The sequence below is a fragment of the Zootoca vivipara genome, chromosome 9 (genome assembly GCF_965207765.1).
Source record: "Zootoca vivipara chromosome 9, rZooViv2.hap1.1, whole genome shotgun sequence".
Classification (NCBI taxonomy): domain Eukaryota; kingdom Metazoa; phylum Chordata; class Lepidosauria; order Squamata; family Lacertidae; genus Zootoca; species Zootoca vivipara.
In genome coordinates, this window is record NC_142592.1 from 46,709,032 (window position 1) to 46,727,892 (window position 18,861).

An 18,861-nucleotide genomic window follows, 5' to 3' on the forward strand; every position below is an offset into this window, starting at 1 on the left:
TCCAATCTAAATGTCCTCTGTGAAGAATGTGTATTAGATACTGTCAGGGGGACTCCTTACAGGGACCCTCCCCCAGTCATCCTGACCAGCACTTCGCCCAGTGACAGCACTAGCAACGGGTCAGGAGGAGGGAATGAGGAGTGGAGCGGGGCGGAGAGGGGGCTCTCAAACGCGTCAGAGCCAAGGCACCGACCCACCTGGCCAGAGAGGGAAGGGCAGCGCAGCGAGGTGCCGGAGCCTCTGCAACGCTCCAGCCAGAGGACGGGAGAAGGAACGCAGCAGGGCTAGGGGGAGGCGCTTTGGGGTGCCCAGGCTTTTATGCTGACCAAAGAGCCAGAAGCAGCCATTTCTGGGTTCTGAATCGGACTAGGCAGTCATGTTTTCTGATAGCTCTGTACTGTAAATAATACAGTGGTACCTCGCAAGAATTTTTCGCAAGATGAATGCGTCTTGCGATCTGATGGTCGCAAGACGTATTCGTTTTGTGAAAAATTCATCTTGCGAATCGCGATTTCCCATAGGAATGCATTGAAATTTAATGCATTCCTGTGGGCAAAAAAAGAAATTTCAATGCATTCCTATGGGAAACCGCGATTCGCAAGGCGAATTTTTCACAAAATGAATTGACTCGTGGAATGAATTAAATTCATCTTGCGAGGCACCATTGTATGCACAATAAAACTCTGAAAGACAGAGCGGACTGGAGCGTCTTTACTCTAGAGTAGCCGCAACAATCCCCTGACAGATACTATATGCACTTTGCCATGCATTATAAAGTTGGCAGCGATTCTATATGGGTACTACCACTGTGTGTGTGTGGCTGCTTCTCCTGTTTGCATACTTCCATAGCTATTATCTCATAAATGTTAGTGTCACCACCTGAGCAAGTTTTCTAATAACAATTGGGCACATTCTCTCTCAATAGTTGGGTTTATTATGGAAACAGGCAAAAAACTGATCTCTTCCACCTAAGCAGTAAAGGGCTTTACAACATCAGATTTTTTAAAAAGTTGTGTTCAAAGGCTAGTAGGGAATCCAATAATGATGGAGAAGTGCTATAATACCCTTTGAGGAACCCATTGACAGTAGGCTACCCTATTCTGCACAAACTGAAGCTTCCAAATTATTCATACGTGCAGTTATACATGAAGCATATTATATCAGCCAAGCAAAATAATATTAACTGTATTTGAATCTTGCAAGGCAAAATTTGAAAATGCAATCAAGCTGAATTAGTTTGTTAAAAAAAATACATTCCTTACAAAATGATGTGGCTTTGCACTGGCCACTATTGCTTTGTCTTGCAATGGTCAGCCTAGCTTTTTGTTGTTGCTGCTGTCACCTTACATAGACTTCAACAAATCATAAGCAAGTTTACGGACATTACAGAAGCATTAAACATGCCGTCTCCTCATTGCATAACTTCTTCAGACAGAACATGTGGCATCCATGTTTTTTCTAGCTGATATTATTTTTCATTTTACTAAAAAGAAAAGAAAAGAAATAGTGACAATTTACATGGTATCTGACTGATTTTGAGTGGGCATGCCTTGATTTGAAAACTGCTCGTGTTTTTCCTTGGAAAGATTTTGCAGCTCGTTGCAGGTTGGCCAAAATAACTTGCGTTGTAAAAAGGCTTTACAATTCCTTGTTAATTATATCTGAGCAACTTTTGTTTCTCAGGTTAAGCAATAATTCCAAATTAACAGCACCTTTTCTCAGCAAAAGCCCAAATTAAAATACACAGAGATGAATAATCATCTAATCCTCTATTCATAGTATTAATAAATCAAAGCACAATTAAATATCTTAGGTAGGGATTTTTTAAGGGACTTTTTGTTTGTTGCTTTTATTATACCTTTCAAATATTAACTACCTCCTGATTTTTAGGAGAGTTATTGGGAAAGTATAGTTTTACCGTTTGTAGTCAGTTCTTCATCAGTTCATGATGATAGTGGTGGCAATGAGCTGTTTTGCCCTCCCCTCCTTGAAGGCGAACTGCTGTCAGTGTCGTCACCCACTGCCCTTTGCTGGCAGACGGCAGTCCCCTCCGTAGGTGGAGCATGTCACCTGCAGGAGAACCGAGTCAAGCCTGCCTTCCTGCTTCGCCCACTCATGTTATCTTTCGCTGGGACTTTGGTGCCACCTCTCTGGATATCTTAGAAGAAGTAGGTGGCAGCACGTTGGCAGAAGACGAAGCGTCTGGGGGAAGAAATATTCCGGTGTTTTGTGTAAGCTTACACAAAATGTAAATGTTAGTTTTCACACAATATATGCATATGTTTTCTGAAATTCCAGGGAATTTCTGGCTCTCTCCTTTGGTTCCCAGGCAGGGATATGAAGTACCTTCCACACGCCACATGTATCTGTGCATGCAACCAATTGCATAACCAAACGCCTTCCCTGCACATGACACAATATTTTTCTTGAAAATGGTAATCAAGGTGACACGAAGCAAAGGACTTTTCGATTAGCAAGAACCAACCTGCTGCCAAGCCAGAACCAAACACTCGATGTGGATATGATAACCATGTTCAAATATATAAAAGGATGTCATATAGAGGAGGGAGAAAGGTTGTTTTCTGCTGCTCCAGAGAAGCGGACACGGAGCAATGGATTCAAACTACAAGAAAGAAAATTCCACCTAAACATTAGGAAGAACTTCCTGACAGTAAGAGCTGTTCGGCAGTGGAATTTGCTGCCAAGGAGTGTGGTGGAGTCTCCTTCTTTGGAGGTCTTTAAGCAGAGGCTTGACAGCCATCTGTCAGGAATGCTTTGATGGTGTTTCCTGCTTGGCAGGGGGTTGGACTGGATGGCCCTTGTGGTCTCTTCCAACTCTATGATTCTATGATTCTATGATTCTATGATCTTCCTGATGCAGCCTTGAACTGCACTTGAAAATGATTGGCTCAGAGGTTGAATATGTTATCATTTTAGTTGTGGTTTTAAAGTGAAGATTGCTTTAGAGAGGTCTCATCCTCCACTTGACTAGGGCACATCATACAGCAACCATGTCATTCCGTATAATTAGTCGGCTTTGGGAGTGGTAGGCAGCAGGATGCTAAATAGCTGGTGTGTTTAGATAGCTGGAATGATGGTGAAAAGTGAAGCTGTGTGAATGATTATGATTATGAATTCTAGGTCTGATCAGCACGCCCAACATTAGCAATGAAGACATATTGAAAAAACTGGTTTGTAGGCAAAATATTAAAACACAACAACTAGAAAATAAACCTTAAACCTTCTCTGGTTCTCTTTACCCTGTACCACCTGTTGGGGTTGCTTTTATAAGTCTTCCAGGTTCTCCTTAACTTGCAGCTGGGTCTCTTCTCACTTACCAAGAAGCCCAAGTTGTAAAGGGAATGGCATTGTGGTATCTGCCAGGGCTGAGGCGAACCCCAAAAAAGTCTTACAAGAAGTGTACCACACAAGTGACTGCACAAGTAGTAGCCAGTATCCACCACCATACAGCAAAATTCCATGGGCTGCAATCTCTAAAACCACACATATTCTAGAAACATTGTTTATATAATTCAGAACCTCTCTCAGTATTTGAATTATGTTCCTCCTCCCATTTATTTATTTATTTATCATTCCAAAAGCTGCAGTAGGTAACGTCTGCATCTTTGTTTTGCTTTGACCCAGCAAAATGTTTCAAAACTGCACTTGAGGTTTCAGATGAAATAAAGAAGAAGTTTAGTATCTCTAGATGTGCAAACGTATGTGCCCACTCTGTAGAAATCCTGAGCACTTTTAAGTCAGTTTGACACAACTGAGCAGGAGAAATAGAATAGCTCTTGAGTGCTTGCAAGCTGCAATAAATATTCATTGGTATTGCTGCATAGATGGAAGCTTGAACAGCCCCTCGTCAATCTCCGGTCTCTGAAGTGATGCAGAGATTTCCCCAATACAAACTAGGCTAGCATTTGTAAGTGTGCCACCAAGGACTGGACCTCGAGTATCACAGCACAGCACTAACTCATCCTCTGTTCTTTGTTTATTTTTATCTTTCCAGTGAATTATCCGTAGGGCTCTCTGTGTATATCTGCGCTATACCCAGTTTTAATGTGTATATCCTCTCCTCGTCCGCAGATTTCTTTGCAGCTTCTCTTCCAAGAATAAGAATCCTGGTGTGCTCTGAGATGTAGGTTCGGCATTGTCCTCCTCCTCCCACTGCAGAAAATACTGTTTCAGACCATGATGCATCATTTTCTGTAAGGGGTGGATTTGGAGTCCTCCCAGTTTTATCTCTGCAAAGATCTGCGTACACCATCTCCCAGCCCACCTGGTGCAAATTCTTTTCTAACTGAGGTATCTGTTTCCCAGTTGTCTTCCTGCACACCTTGCCTAGTACCTTCAGCATGTCATTGTGATCCCCCTGATTCACTCATGCCCATAAGTCACACAATATGTCCTTACTCAATGAGGCTACTGGATTATTCATATCTAAATGTATATGTTGCTTTCTTGGAAGCTTAGCAAGGAGCTCTATGTACCTATGATATTGAACCTGCGATAGCTGTTGAAGTCACCGGGAATGGGAAAAATGCACATGTGAACTTGCCATAGTCATTGTCAGACATGGGCCTGATTTGAATAGAATACTAAACCATAGTTCTAACCCGTTACAAGAATAAGCTGCAGTGGACCGCATCATGCACTCCATCCGCAATTCTAAATGCACAGCTTCTGGTGATTATGAACCATGCATCATAGTCAGAGAGAACCACTAACCCTGAAGATCTCAGTGATTGGGCAGGGATATAAGGAACCAGGAAGTTCTTAAGATATCCCGGACTGAAGTTATTAATGGCCTTGTAAATTAATACTGTACAAGAACCTGGAACCTGACCCTGGTAGCAACTGGCAACCAGTGGAAGCTCCTAAACACCACCAACAGTCTTAACAGCAGAACTCTGCACCAGCTAAAGCCTCCAGACTAGGCCTCAATAGCAGCCCCACATTGACGTTACCAATGCATGAATAAACGTGGCCAGGCTAGCCCAATTCAATGGCACCTGTAGTTGGTGTGCTAGCAGTAAGTGGTCAAAGGCACTCCTAGCCACTGAGACTGCCTGAGGCTCAAATGACAAAGATTTATCTAGGTAAAGGGGCCCCTGACCATTAGGTCCAGTCGTGACCGACTCTGGGGTTGCGGTGCTCATCTCACTTTACTGGCCGAGGGAGCCGCCGTACAGATTCCGGGTCATGTGGCCAGCATGACTAAGCCGCTTCTGGCGAACCAGAGCAGCACATGGAAACGCCGTTTACCTTCCCGCCAGAGCGGTACCTATTTATCTACTTGCACTTTGATGTGCTTTCGAACTGCTAGGTTGGCAGGAGCAGGGACCAAGCAACGAGAGCTCACCCTGTCGCGGGGATTCAAACCGCCGACCTTCTGATTGGCAAGCCCTAGGCTCTGTGCTTTAACCCACAGCACCACCTGCCACCTGAGCACCCCCCCAAACTTTGTACCTGTTATTTCAAGAAGGAATGCAACTGTGATCCCAAGCACACAACTGGCTAATCTCCTGGACATGGAAACCACTATGAGCTTCAAGAGGTCACAAGAGTATCTTCAAACTGAGTATTACAATGATTGCTTTTTTGCCAGGAAATGAAAAGCCCATTGCACATTACAATTATTATGTAAATTACAAATAATTAGCACAAACTAATGGAATAGATACCAGAAAGATATGGAGGTCTCGTACACCTCAGGTAGTGTGGTTGCTGACCTTGAGCCAGACATCTTGGAGAGTGAAGTCAAATGGGCCTTAGAAAGCATTGCTAATAACAAGGCCAGTGGAAGTGATGATATTCCAGCTGAACTGTTTAAAATTTTAAAAGATGATGCTGTTAAGGTGCTACACCCAATATGCCAGCAAGTTTGGAAAACTCAGCAATGGCCAGAGGATTGGAGAAGATCAGTCTACATCCCAATTCCAAAGAAGGGCAGTGCCAAAGAATGCTGCAACTACCGCACAATTGCGCTCATTTCACACGCTAGCAAGGTTATGCTTAAAATTCTACAAGGCAGGCTTAGGCAGTATGTGGACCGAGAACTCCCAGAAGTGCAAGCTGGATTTCGAAAGGGCAGAGGAACCAGAGACCAAATAGCAAACATGCGCTGGATTATGGAGAAAGCTAGAGAGTTCCAGAAAAACGTCTACTTCTGCTTCATTGACTATGCAAAAGCCTTTGACTGTGTCGACCACAGCAAACTATGGCAAGTTCTTAAAGAAATGGGAGTGCCTGATCACCTCATCTGTCTCCTGAGAAATCTCTATGTGGGACAAGAAGCTACAGTTAGAACTGGATATGGAACAACTGATTGGTTCAAAATTGGGAAAGGAGTACGACAAGGTTGTATATTGTCTCCCTGCTTATTTAACTTATATGCAGAATTCATCATGCGAAAGGCTGGACTAGATGAATCCCAAGCCGGAATTAAGATTGCCGGAAGAAATATCAACAACCTCAGATATGCAGATGACACAACCTTGATGGCAGAAAGCGAGGAGGAATTAAAGAACCTTTTAATGAGGGTGAAAGAGGAGAGCGCAAAATATGGTCTGAAGCTCAACATCAAAAAAACCAAGATCATGGCCACTGGTCCCATCACCTCCTGGCAAATAGAAGGGGAAGAAATGGAGGCAGTGAGAGATTTTACTTTCTTGGGCTCCTTGATCACTGCAGATGGTGACAGCAGTCACGAAATTAAAAGACGCCTGCTTCTTGGGAGAAAAGCAATGACAAACCTAGACAGCATCTTAAAAAGCAGAGACATCACCTTGCCGACAAAGGTCCGTATAGTTAAAGCTATGGTTTTCCCAGTAGTGATGTATGGAAGTGAGAGTTGGACCATAAAGAAGGCTGATCGCCGAAGAATTGATGCTTTTGAATTATGGTGCTGGAGGAGACTCTTGAGAGTCCCATGGACTGCAAGAAGATCAAACCTATCCATTCTTAAGGAAATCAGCCCTGAGTGCTCCCTGGAAGGACAGATCGTGAAGCTGAGGCTCCAATACTTTGGCCACCTCATGAGAAGAGAAGAATCCTTGGAAAAGACCCTGATGTTGGGAAAGATTGAGGGCACTAGGAGAAGGGGACGACAGAGGACAAGATGGTTGGACAGTGTTCTCGAAGCTACGAACATGAGTTTGACCAAACTGCGGGAGGCAGTGCAAGACAGGAGTGCCTGGCGTGCTCTGGTCCATGGGGTCACGAAGAGTCGGACACGACTAAACGACTAAACAACAACAACAATGGAATAGATTTGCTTCAAAAGGCTTATACAGTTTATGGCTCAAGAGAGAAAGGTAGCCTTTTTGTAGGCTGTTTTGGTTGCTAACTGTGATTGTTACTGCTGGTGATTTAGCTGATAAGAGAGAACAATAGCATCACTGTGATATGAAAAGAGTTTAGAGTTCAAAGCATTCATTCTGCCAGTAGGTGGTGGTTTATAATAGATCCTCTCTAAATCCATTTTGCAAATTCTCCTGGGACATCTGTATCCTTAAGTGTTACAATTGTTGCAACCTATTCCATATGTTTTCTTAATGGTGCAAATACATTAGAGTTTTCACCTTTGCCACTGTTAGGCAAATATTTCTGATTTTCCTGTCACTTAATTCAGAAGTGAACATATAAAGTTCCCTCATGCTGTGTGGCACAGGATCAGGACTTGGCGGGGGTTCAGTGTCAATATTCTTCCCCTAGGTTCCCAGATAACAGATACAGCAAGATGGGTGTGTCTCAAGAACTTTATTCTAATCTAGAAATTCAGGCAAATATTTTTAAAGGTAAAGTGTTAGTCTGAAAGCCATTGTTTTAAAATTGCATGGCATTCTGGATTGTGATTTATGAAAATAATAATAATATTAATAATAATAATATTAATAATAATAATTTATTATTTATACCTCGCCCATCTGGCTGGGCTTCCCCTGCCACTCTGGGCGGCTTCCAACAAACATTAAATACATCAAATATCACAGATTAAAAACTTCCCTAAACAGGGCTGCCTTTAGGTATTTTCTAAATGTCAGGTAGTTGTTTATCTCTCTGATGGGAGGGTGTTCCACAGGGCGGGTGCCACTACCGAGAAGGCCCTCTGCCTGGTTCCCTGTAGCTTGCAGTTGATAATTTCAGAGCTATTGCTCATCCGACTTGGAAGACCCGACTTCTCACTCTGCCCAACATGATGACCATTACAATACTTGTGTATATTTGTATTAAGAATATGGAAATAAAATGGGATGTTATGGCATTTTGTGCCAATTGGGTTTGCTCACCCATGACAGCTAAAGAGTTGGAACCCATATGTAATACACTCAGTGGTACTCCTCACTGACTTGTATGGATTGAATTTATAATTGTTCATATCTGTGGCTCTAACTTGCCCTAATTCAAAGTTTACTCCATTTGTACCATTGTCAAAAACCTTGAAAGGGGTGTTTGTGCAGAAATACAGTTATTTATTTATATCCTTGTAGGAAACTCATCCACAGACCGCCATTTACATTCCATCTGTTCAGGGACTAAGAAATCAGCCAGAAACATCAATAACATCTTTATTTCCCAATCTGCATTCCAGTTTATGTGGCTAATTTCATTTGTTAATATTTAGCATACTTGATACTTAACTCCCCTATGGTTTTTAGGTGATGGGAGCCTTTTGTTGTTCTTATCTTAACATTTCATTTTTTCCCCAGATAAGAATTATATGAATAAATTATCTTGAAAGGCCTAGAAAACAAGTACAACTGCATGATCTCCCACAACATTTTATCTGGAGAGTTTCTATTTTTGTTTGGTACCTTTAGGATTTTCAATTTTCCAAAAGAGAGAGAGAGTGAGTGGGAGAGGTGCAGGTGGGGAGAAGTCACCTTGAAATATGTTCTTGCTAATGCAGTATCCAAGCAAAACAAAACAAAACAAAACATTCTAAAGCCACAATTTTATGTTGCACATTTTAAAAGTTTAAATTCTGAGTAGGGGTGATGGACTAGTGAATCTGTTGAGATTGTTTGACTACAGCTTCCAGTGCTGATCTGATGCATAGCTGTCAAGTTTTCCCTTTTCTCGTGAGGAAGCCTATTCAGCATAAGGGAATTTCCCTTAAAAACAGGGAGAACTTGACAGCTATGATCTGATGGGAGTTGAAGTCCAGCAACATCAGCAAAGCACCTTGCTGGTTACCTGTGCTTTAAGATATGTCAGAGTAACATCATGTGCAAAATTAGCCTCCACCAGGAGAAGGGGTTTTTCAGTAATTGCTTGATGCTGTGCAATTCTTGCCTCCCAGAAATCTTGCCTGAGAACAACACTTGTTTCCTTTCAGGACAGCTGAAAACATTATTGTTCTGTAAAGCCTTTTTGACAGAGGACTTGGTTTCAGGTTTTTCCTGCTATCACCCAGTCTGTTTAAAGCATCATTGGTTTAAAACCAGTTTAACATTGTGTTTTTAATTGTCTCTCTGAGTTTTGAAGACAATCACTAAAAGGTAAAATGTAAATTTAATAAATGAGTGAATGAATGACATTTACAATTCAATGGGGCTTACTCCCAGGTTAAGGGAGTATAAGATTGCAGTGTAATTGTTGGATAACCAAAAAAACCATTTCTTATTTACCTACGGTACAAGTTGTCACAAAACTTTCTCCAGGAAACCTCCAGAATATATGAAGTGGTTGCTAATCTGGGCTAATTTTAAAGTATCTGCATGGTAGAAAATATATATATGGTGCAAAAATAATGTTCCTCTTTTTTGCTTACCTGCTATGTAGGTAGAAATCCTTTTTAAAACAAATACCTCAAGTGTTTTCATCAGGCGTTTTGTTATTGTTCTTGAGTCTGATCTTTAAGTTTTAATTGGTTTAGAATGAATAGAGAGTTGCACATAATTATTCAAGGGATTCAGAGACAAGGTCACATTCGGGGAGAGCTGTGCAGACATGCTTCTGCCAATGGCAGACAACTGCCAATAACAATATTGTGTTCCAGATTTTTGGAAGCAAAAATACCACATATTTGTGGCGTGCTCTACTTTTAGAACTCCATAATATCAACTCCTCAATTGGAACAAATCAATACAACTTCACTGACTGACACCAGCAAAAGATCTGGGTTTTTTCCCCCTTCCTCTTCTATTTTTGACGGTATTTGTTGTGCAACCATATTCCCAAGAGGTTACACATAATCCTTCACTGTTTTCCCTCTATGAAGGAAGGAATTGAGGGCCTTGCACTCTAATACTTGTGTTTTCCAATTCACTGATTTTTGTGCTTTGTTTCTCCTGACCTTTTGTCTTCAAGTGAAATGTCCCCCCCCCCTAATCTCTCCTATGAGAGTATGTAACATTTCCAACTTAATGACATTCTCTTTTCTGCAGTCTTGGTGAAGTGCCTGAATTCTCTTTAATGACATGGCACTCAATTCATACCTGTTGGTCAGCAGCAAGAGCTACCATTCCCTGAGGTTACCCATAGAGGGACATTGGGCAGCTGGCTTGGTCTGTTCCATCCAGTTATCGCTCTTCTTTATTTCACTTATGAATTGCTTCCTATGAAGCATCTCAAAGTAATCTCACAATAGAAGAAAGCATCTGTAAAACAATTGCAGATATAAAAACTGTTAAAACGATTGCATGTATAAAAACAGTTCGAAATCCAATCCCGATGCTTCACTGAGATAAAAGCCTGCACTTCAAAGACTTGCTGAAAGGGGAAGGCAGTAGAGATGGTCCCTGTCTGATCCATGATGATCCAATCCACACTAAAGGCCTGATTCAGATATTATGCAGAACAGACCCCCTGAGAAGTTGCTGTCTGCAAGATGTGCTCTCTTGCAGCTCACAGTGATTGGCTGGGTATATAAAAGATTCGATCTATTAGGTATCCTGGACCCAAGCTGTATAGGACTTCACCAGTACAGTGGTACCTCGGTTTATGAACACAATTGGTTCCGGAAGTCTGTTCATAAACTGAAGCGTTCATAAACTGAAGCGAACTTTCCCATTGAAAGTAATGGAAAGTGGATTAATCCGTTCCAGACGGTCTGCAGAGTAACCGTTCATAAACTGAAGCGAACTTTCCCATTGAAAGTAATGGAAAGTGGATTAATCCGTTCCAGACGGGTCCGTGGAGTACTTAAACTGAAGCGTTCATAAACTGAAACATGGGTGTAATTGGTTCCGGAAGTCTGTTCATAAACTGAAGCGTTCATAAACTGAAGCGAACTTTCCCATTAAAAGTAATGGAAAGTGAATTAATCCGTTCCAGATGGGTCCGCGGCGTTCATAAACCGAAAATTCATAAACCGAGGTGTTCATAAACCGAGGTTCCACTGTACCAGCCCCTTGAACTTAGCCCAGTAGCTAGTTGACAGCCAGTGTAATTCTTGCAGCAGCAGCAGCAGCATAATATGTGCCCAGTGAGCAGCCAAGCTACCAGATTTTGCATTAGTTGCAGTTTCTGGGTCAGCCTCATAAAGCATGCTGCAGTAATGCAATCTGGAGGTTACCAGCACGTGGACAACAGTGGTTGGACTATAGAGGTTTTTGAAACACTCAGCCAAATCTAAATGCCTTGCAATGTGCATCATAGTAATAATGTGGTTTGCACTGAGATCTCTCCACACACACACACCCCTTTCGTATGGGAATTAACAGCAGGAAGGTTCGAATTGTGGGTTTTTCCTTGTGTCCCTTTGACTTTATTACTGTTTTCTCTGTGTCTTTATCCAACAGTTTGGTCAAAGCAATTGAATTTGGTAGAACCTTTAGGGTCACACAAAACAACTATTGGAATTGGCTGTTGTTGCAGAATTAGAGCTTGCAAGAAAAATAAGCCTCTTGGCTCTCTTACAATGGCTATATTGAACACATATAGGGTTGCATATGCAGAGCTCTGTGGCCCGAAGGAACAGCCCTGTTCATTTCAGCATCAAAAAAGTGCTTTCAGTGCGCATTGAAATCAGTGAGGAAGCATCTTTTTTGCTTGTAGTTCACATGCTCACTGAAGATCTGTGAACCTTTGCTTATGTCCTTTACATCCTGAATACTGAAGATATGCACTCCTTATGGTAAATACTGTCATAATGGTTCTCTGTTTTCCTTGCCCCATTTTGTTTCTAGTTGAGTTTATTCATTGTTTGTTTTTAAATGTCTATATAACACTTAAGGAGGAACCAAAAAGGACCAGACAGACATTTCTAAATTACTATACAGTATTGAGTTAGACATTAGGAAAGAGAGCAATACTTTGGGTTAACCAAATCAAAGTGTACAGTCCTAGAATTACGCAATCATGCCAAACACACTCTTATTACGGCACCTTATAAAGCACCCCATCATGGATGAAGAATGGCACTTGACAGATACAACTATTTAACTTTATAAATTCCAACTAAATGAGGGCACATTGTACCATTCAGAAGACTGGAAAAGGTTTGAGAATGATGCTAAAGGCTAATTGGACCATCTGCTGTTTTAGTGGCTTTTTCTTTCTGTTCTTCGATGCTTAGTAGGAAGTTGCACAATGGTAGATAAATTGCAGTATTTGTCCTACCATGCAACTTAATCACACAGATTGACTAAGGTCTAGTTCAGGCATCCCCAAACTGCGGCCCTCCAGATGTTTTGGCCTACAACTCCCATGATCCCTAGCTAACAGGACCAGTGGTCGGGGAAGATGGGAATTGTAGTCCAAAACATCTGGAGGGCCGAAGTTTGGGGATGCCTAGTCTAGTTCTTGAAGAGCAGAGAGGAACCAAATCTGCACGCGTAAAACTAGTATCAGAAGGTTTTAATGGTTGATGTATTATTATGTTTTTATATTTTTCTGGAAGCTGCCCAGAGTGGCTGGGGAAAACCCAGCCAGATGGGCAGGGTATAAATAATAATAGTAGTAGTATGTCAGGAAGAACACTAGGCTAGAACTGTGCAAGGTTGTTTGCAGGGGGTAAGTAGTATTCAGTCATCTGAGCCCATGCCTGCAGTGGTGCATTTCAGACACAGGTTTATCTCTCCCATCTGTTCCTTTTGAGACTGGCTGTGGAATGGTCTGCTTCTCCTGCAAAGGGAAGCATGGGAAGGAGTCCAAACATCATATTTAAAATTCCATCATATCCCAAGGCACATAAGGGTCACATAAGTGATCCCCATTCTATTCTAGAAGTAAGTTTGTCACTAAGTGCATAGACTTGACAGTGTTGGTTATTGACACACACAAAAAAATCTTTATCCTCTTCTTTTTTTGGGGGGGGGGAGCTGGGGGAGAGACATTCTTATTACACCAAGTCAGCACAAAGTAATTCAGAAACTTCAAATCAGACTAGCACTTTCAGTACACAAAAGAGAGAGAGAAGTAATAGCCTTTGAAGGAGCAAATGCATGAGAGAGCTTTAGACCACAACTGAACTAAAATGGTATATATATATATATATATATATATATATATATATATATATATATATATCCTAGCTCATTATACATAGCTGCCAAGTTATCCCTTTTTTAAAGGGATTTTCCCTTATGCTGAATAGGCTTCCTCGCGAGAAAAGGGAAAACTTGGCAGCTATGATTATACGGCTGCAGGCTGCACACACCTATTATAAAAGAGCACGGGATGTAAATGGGGAGAGCTCCTTTTATAAACAGAGCTCAACCTCTTACCAGTGTTATTTCCTTCTCTTTTGTTTCCATCAGACGGAACCCTCTTCACTTCCACCTCATTGCAGATGCCATTGCAAAACAGATCCTGGCAACTCTCTTCCAGACCTGGATGGTGCCTGCAGTGCGCATAGACTTCTATGATGCAGATGAGCTGAAGGTAAAGTAAAACAAAATGCCATCATAATCCAGAGGTTGTTTTGTTTTCTGTTCACCCTGTTCATAATTGTATATAATTGAGGAATCAGCAACTGGAGCGGGCATAGGCAAACTCAGCCCTCCAGATGTTTTTGGGACTACAACTCCCACAACCCCTAGCTAACAGGACCAGTGGTCAGGGATGATGGGAGTTGTAGTCCCAAAGCATTTGGAGGGCCGAGTTTGCCTATGCCTGACCTAGAACATGTGAACTCTCCCTGGAAAAGGTTTTTGTTTGGTCATAAACTTGGGAAGTCTCAACTTATTTGTGAACTTCTGCGTTTATTTGTGAACTGGGCTGAGTTTGCCTATGCCTGGGCTGAGATACTTATTTGTGAACTGGGCTGAGTTTGCCTATGCCTGAACTAGAGGCTTGGGGGCCAATTATGGTCTTAAGAGGTGCCACATGACTCACCCATCCCAGTTACAAGGTTTGAGTGACAAAAGCCAAACCCAAGTAGTCATACTCTGGACAGGGAAATGATTTGCAGCAGCCCTCAAAAAATACTTTCCAGTTTGTATGAAAATGTTTAGAAACTTGGCATCTGAAGACAGAGGCATCTGAAGGTTGTGGCAGTAATTTGTATGCCATATCAAATCAGTTCCATGCTAAACTTGATTAAAATCCTGTAAAAAGGCAGAAACAAAATTTAGCAAATTGCTCTACTAATTAAGGAAATTTCAAACCACTCCATGTGTTAGGAGGAAGTGAAAACAGATTATAATTAGAAGAAGTGGCAAAGGGGAAGGATCATATGTCAGAAAAGACTCTCACTTAAAAAATTTGAAAGCAATGTCTTCAGGATGTTTCACATATTAAGCAGCAGACAAATATTGACCTAGATGCATCTTCCTGCTGAGGACTGCATTTTGAGGAAAATTGAGGCTTCATTATTATTTAAAACACAGAATCCACACACAAGAGATTATTTAATTAATTAAAACTGCAATCTTTTCCTTCAGAGTTTCTTCCTTTCTCTTCATTTTCACAACTTCAAGAGAGAATTGCTTCCATTGTTTGAGGTGGCTTTACTAGTATTTTGCTTGTGATGGCTGCTGCCACTCATCCTAGCCAATGTGGTGCCTTCCAGATATTTTGGCCTACAATTCCCATCCACCCCAGCCAGCCTACCCTGGGATCAGGGATGAGGAGACTTGTAGTCTGAAAAATCTGGAGAGTACCATGCTCTTAAGAAGCTTAAGTTCTTTCCAGCTTGATTTTCTATCCAGATGGCAGTCAGATTGCTCACAAACTTCATATAGTCAAATGGTTGGACAAATTGCTTCCGTGCAGGACACTGTAGAGCAGATAAACAGAGCAGATGTTTATGATTTGCTGTTCAGCAGAAAACCAAATTTGGGAAAGTGAATTAGCTTTTTTATCAAATGCCCTTGAACCTTTCAAGAATCCTTTGTATGCTCTGGGACATCTTCTCTGTATATGGATGCTCACCTCTGAGCTACTGCTGATGAAGGATACATCTGTTCCTGTTTTATTTCTGGAAGTTCAATGAGAAGCTACCCTCAGAATCTGACAATGTGACTTTGTTTCAAGGGCCCAAGGTGGGAACGTGACACCAGTAAATTTTGAGTTCTGATTTGTTGCAGTAGCACATCTTCATGTCCTGTCACCTTGAGCTAATAAGGGCAGATCTGCAACACTTCAATACTATTTTTTCCCCACCGACTGCAGCATTGTCCTATACATGTCTGTCATGTCTGACCTCTAACAATCCCTTACGCTCCTCTTTGTGGCCTGTTAAGCCACTTCTACTCAACCATTTTACTTTAGCTTGAAGGATACCACTCTGTGTGAGAGACTTGGTATAGAGTGAGGCCTTACGTGAGTGGGAGGCAGGGAAGGGAGTGTTTATGTTGCTGTTTGCTTGATACTGCCCTTAATGAGCTGGTTGAAAATTATGGTTAATGCATTCAGTGATTTTTGAGGCTAATGGTTGGCTAGGCATTAGCTGTGTTCTGTAGGTATGGATGGTGGGAATGTTTGAGAGTGAGGTTTGTACATTTGCTTGTTCAGTATAAAAATTATTTGTGCACCACTAGTCAAAAACCTAGTTCGCAATCAACATATAATACAGTGTGTTGAAGATTGTGAAGGTTGTGTTTGAGAGATGTTGAGAGTAGAGTAGTTGCAGCTTCTATCTCAGTTATCTTGTGGAGGCAAAGGTACAGCACATAGCACAGCAAGTTGTATACTGAAACAAGAAAAAATGTGTGAGTTTTCCCTCAAAGTTGTTTTAATCAGTTTGGGTAGGAGTGCTCAGTAGTACAGTAGTTGTATTTTTAACTCTAGTCTTGCAGCGTTTTTCATGGGGTTGTCAATGCAATAAGGTCGAGTGTTCAGCTTTCCATGAAACAACATCTCCTGCCAAATTATATGGGTTACAAAAAAAATATTGTGTAAAGTCCACCAGCTCCTTTCTTGGGGTGGTTTGTTTTCTCCTTGTATAGAGTCAGAATGTATTGTATATAAGTTCCACGTTTATCCCTGATACCTGGTTTCCTTGACAACCATTCATGTAAATAGTTATAGCCATAGTAAAACTATTACTAGTAGGTCTAGGAATCATATAGAGGTAACTGTAGAATCTTGTTTTCAGTATCAAAATATGGAAGCAATAATAATAATAATAATAATAATTTTATTTATACCCCGCCTTCCCCAGTCAAAACCAGGCTCAGGACGGCTAAAACCAATAAAATTACAATAAGACATAAAATAAAAGAAAACAATTAATTAAAATACAGATTAAAATTTATACCCCGCCTTCCCCAGTCAAAACCAGGCTCAGGACGGCTAAAACCAATAAAATTACAATAAGACATAAAATAAAAGAAAACAATTAATTAAAATACAGATTAAAATACAATATTAAAATTTGAAAATCCAGCTTCATTTTAAGTAGTCCATAAATCCAAACCATGAGGGAGGAAAACACAGGGGTCAGACTGAATCAACCCAAAGGCCAGGCGGAACAGCTCTGTCTTGCAGGCCCTGCGGAAAGATGGCAAATCCCGCAGGGCCCTGGTCTCCTGTGAAAGAGCGTTCCACCAAGTTGGGGCATAGCTGCCAAGTTTTCCCTTTTCTCGCGAGGAAGCCTATTCAGCATAAGGGAAAATCCCTTAAAATAAGGGATAACTTGGCAGCTATGAGTTGGGGCCAATACTGAAAAGGCCCTGGCCCTAGTAGAGGCCAATCTAGCCACCTTATGGCTCGGGAACTCCAGAATATTGTTGTTTGTGAACCTTAAGGTTCTCTGCGGGGCATACCAGGAGGGTCCCAAGCCACATAGGGCTTTAAAGGTCAAAACCAGCACCTTAAACCTGATCCTGTACTCCATCGGGAGCCAGTGCAGCTGGTAAAGCACTGGATGAATGTTATCCCGTGGCCGGGACCCCGTAAGGAGCCTTGCCGCGGCATTCTGCACCCGCTGGAGTTTCTTTATTGTGAAAGGATTTCCTACTACTGTCCAGCTCTAGGACATTCCTAATTATATATCATTTTGAGGAAGCGTTCAGGTTATTGTGTCTCTTTTTTACTTTTGACCAAGCATCTATGGTCAGTATGCGAAACAGAAATTTAGGTGTACCACTGCTTATTGTCTCACAATGCCTTATACCTTATCCACTAAAAAGCTTTTTTTGCTAAACATGGTGGTTTCTACCAAAGCTGTCACTTCCTCCCCTTCTCAACAGAGACTGCTCCTTGGTGTTGAGCTTTCTAGAAATGTCATTAACTCGTATATTGGAATTGCTTTTGCACTGAAATAGCTGGAATGAATCACATTGAAAGGTCGTCCTAAAGGGTCACCCTAAAGTTGGGAGCATTAGCCTACAACTCATTTATATTGTACTACTAGCATAATGTAGGTGCTTTATAAATATTAAATGAATGTGAGCAACTGGCCACATTCTTAACAATCTGAAAATGTTCACAAAATGGAGCTGTCTGCTGATATCTAGCAAGCACAAGAGGCCTCGATGCAATTTCATAATATTCCAGTATCCATTGAAGGGTGAACTGGATTTTTGCAGTCTTATTCACCTTCTCCAGTGCAATTTTGGAGGAAAAACCACAGGTAGCCTGGGAAGAGCTCCACGAGGGTCTACCACATTCAGTTGGTGGTGCCTTGTGCATACCTTTCTTTGTTCCATTTAGCTTCTGTAAAGACTTCTGTAACCTGCATCAAATGATGTCATCAACTGTTATCATAATTGAAAGAATCTTTGTACACTTGCTGCTGGGGAGCTGCAAATATATTGCTGTGAGTTAGACATACACATCATGATGGTGGGGGGTGGAAGTGTGTGGAGCTGTGGCCCTCCAGATTTTATTGGACTCCATGGCCACCAGCCGCAGTCAGCATCACCAATGGTCAGAGATTATGAGAGTTGTGGTTGTTGTCGTCGTCACAACAAAGTATTTAATCACCTTCAAAACCAACATTTCAAGGTGATTTACACATAAAATAATTAAAACTGCAAAAAAACCAACAACAAATACATTTAAACCAAACTAAAACCCTAACAGATTGACATTCATGGTAAAGACCCATTTATGCAGCTGTGAAAGTCTGTTCTCTGCAGCATTATGGGCCTGCTTATGTAGCAGTGGGCTGTAGGTTGAAGCTCGTGAGCCAATAAGGTATATAGAAAGCCTCTCAGATTTCACACATGATAACAAAAATTGGTTGTACAATATCCTTGGTACGAAAGTTGGTTGTACAATATCCTAGGTTGTGGGAGAATGTAGAAATCAGCTAAGGCTGTCTGGGCAGAGGAATAGAATTCTAGCCCCTAACTTCATCTGGCTAGCAGGTGGAAAGACTAAATGCCATGCTTAAGGACTTGCTTGAGTACACTTTCCCTGAAACTGAAGAGCAGGGCAGGTTGAAGGTTTCGCTTGCTGAATCTGCAACTCTTATTCCCAAGACAGGCATTGTAGAAAGAAAAATCTGACAGGAACATG

The 18,861-nt window shown here is 41.5% G+C and overlaps 1 protein-coding gene across 2 annotated transcripts in view; it reads left to right on the forward strand.

The window, feature by feature from the left end:
• Nucleotides 1-18,861, forward strand: part of LARGE1 (LARGE xylosyl- and glucuronyltransferase 1) — a 315,504-nt gene that overhangs the window by 149,493 nt on the left and 147,150 nt on the right. For both annotated transcript variants that reach the window (XM_035126642.3, XM_035126643.3), the window contains exon 5: nucleotides 13,713-13,836. In XM_035126642.3, coding sequence (XP_034982533.1) covers nucleotides 13,713-13,836 — 124 coding nt within the window. The remainder of the gene's footprint in view (nucleotides 1-13,712; nucleotides 13,837-18,861) is intronic.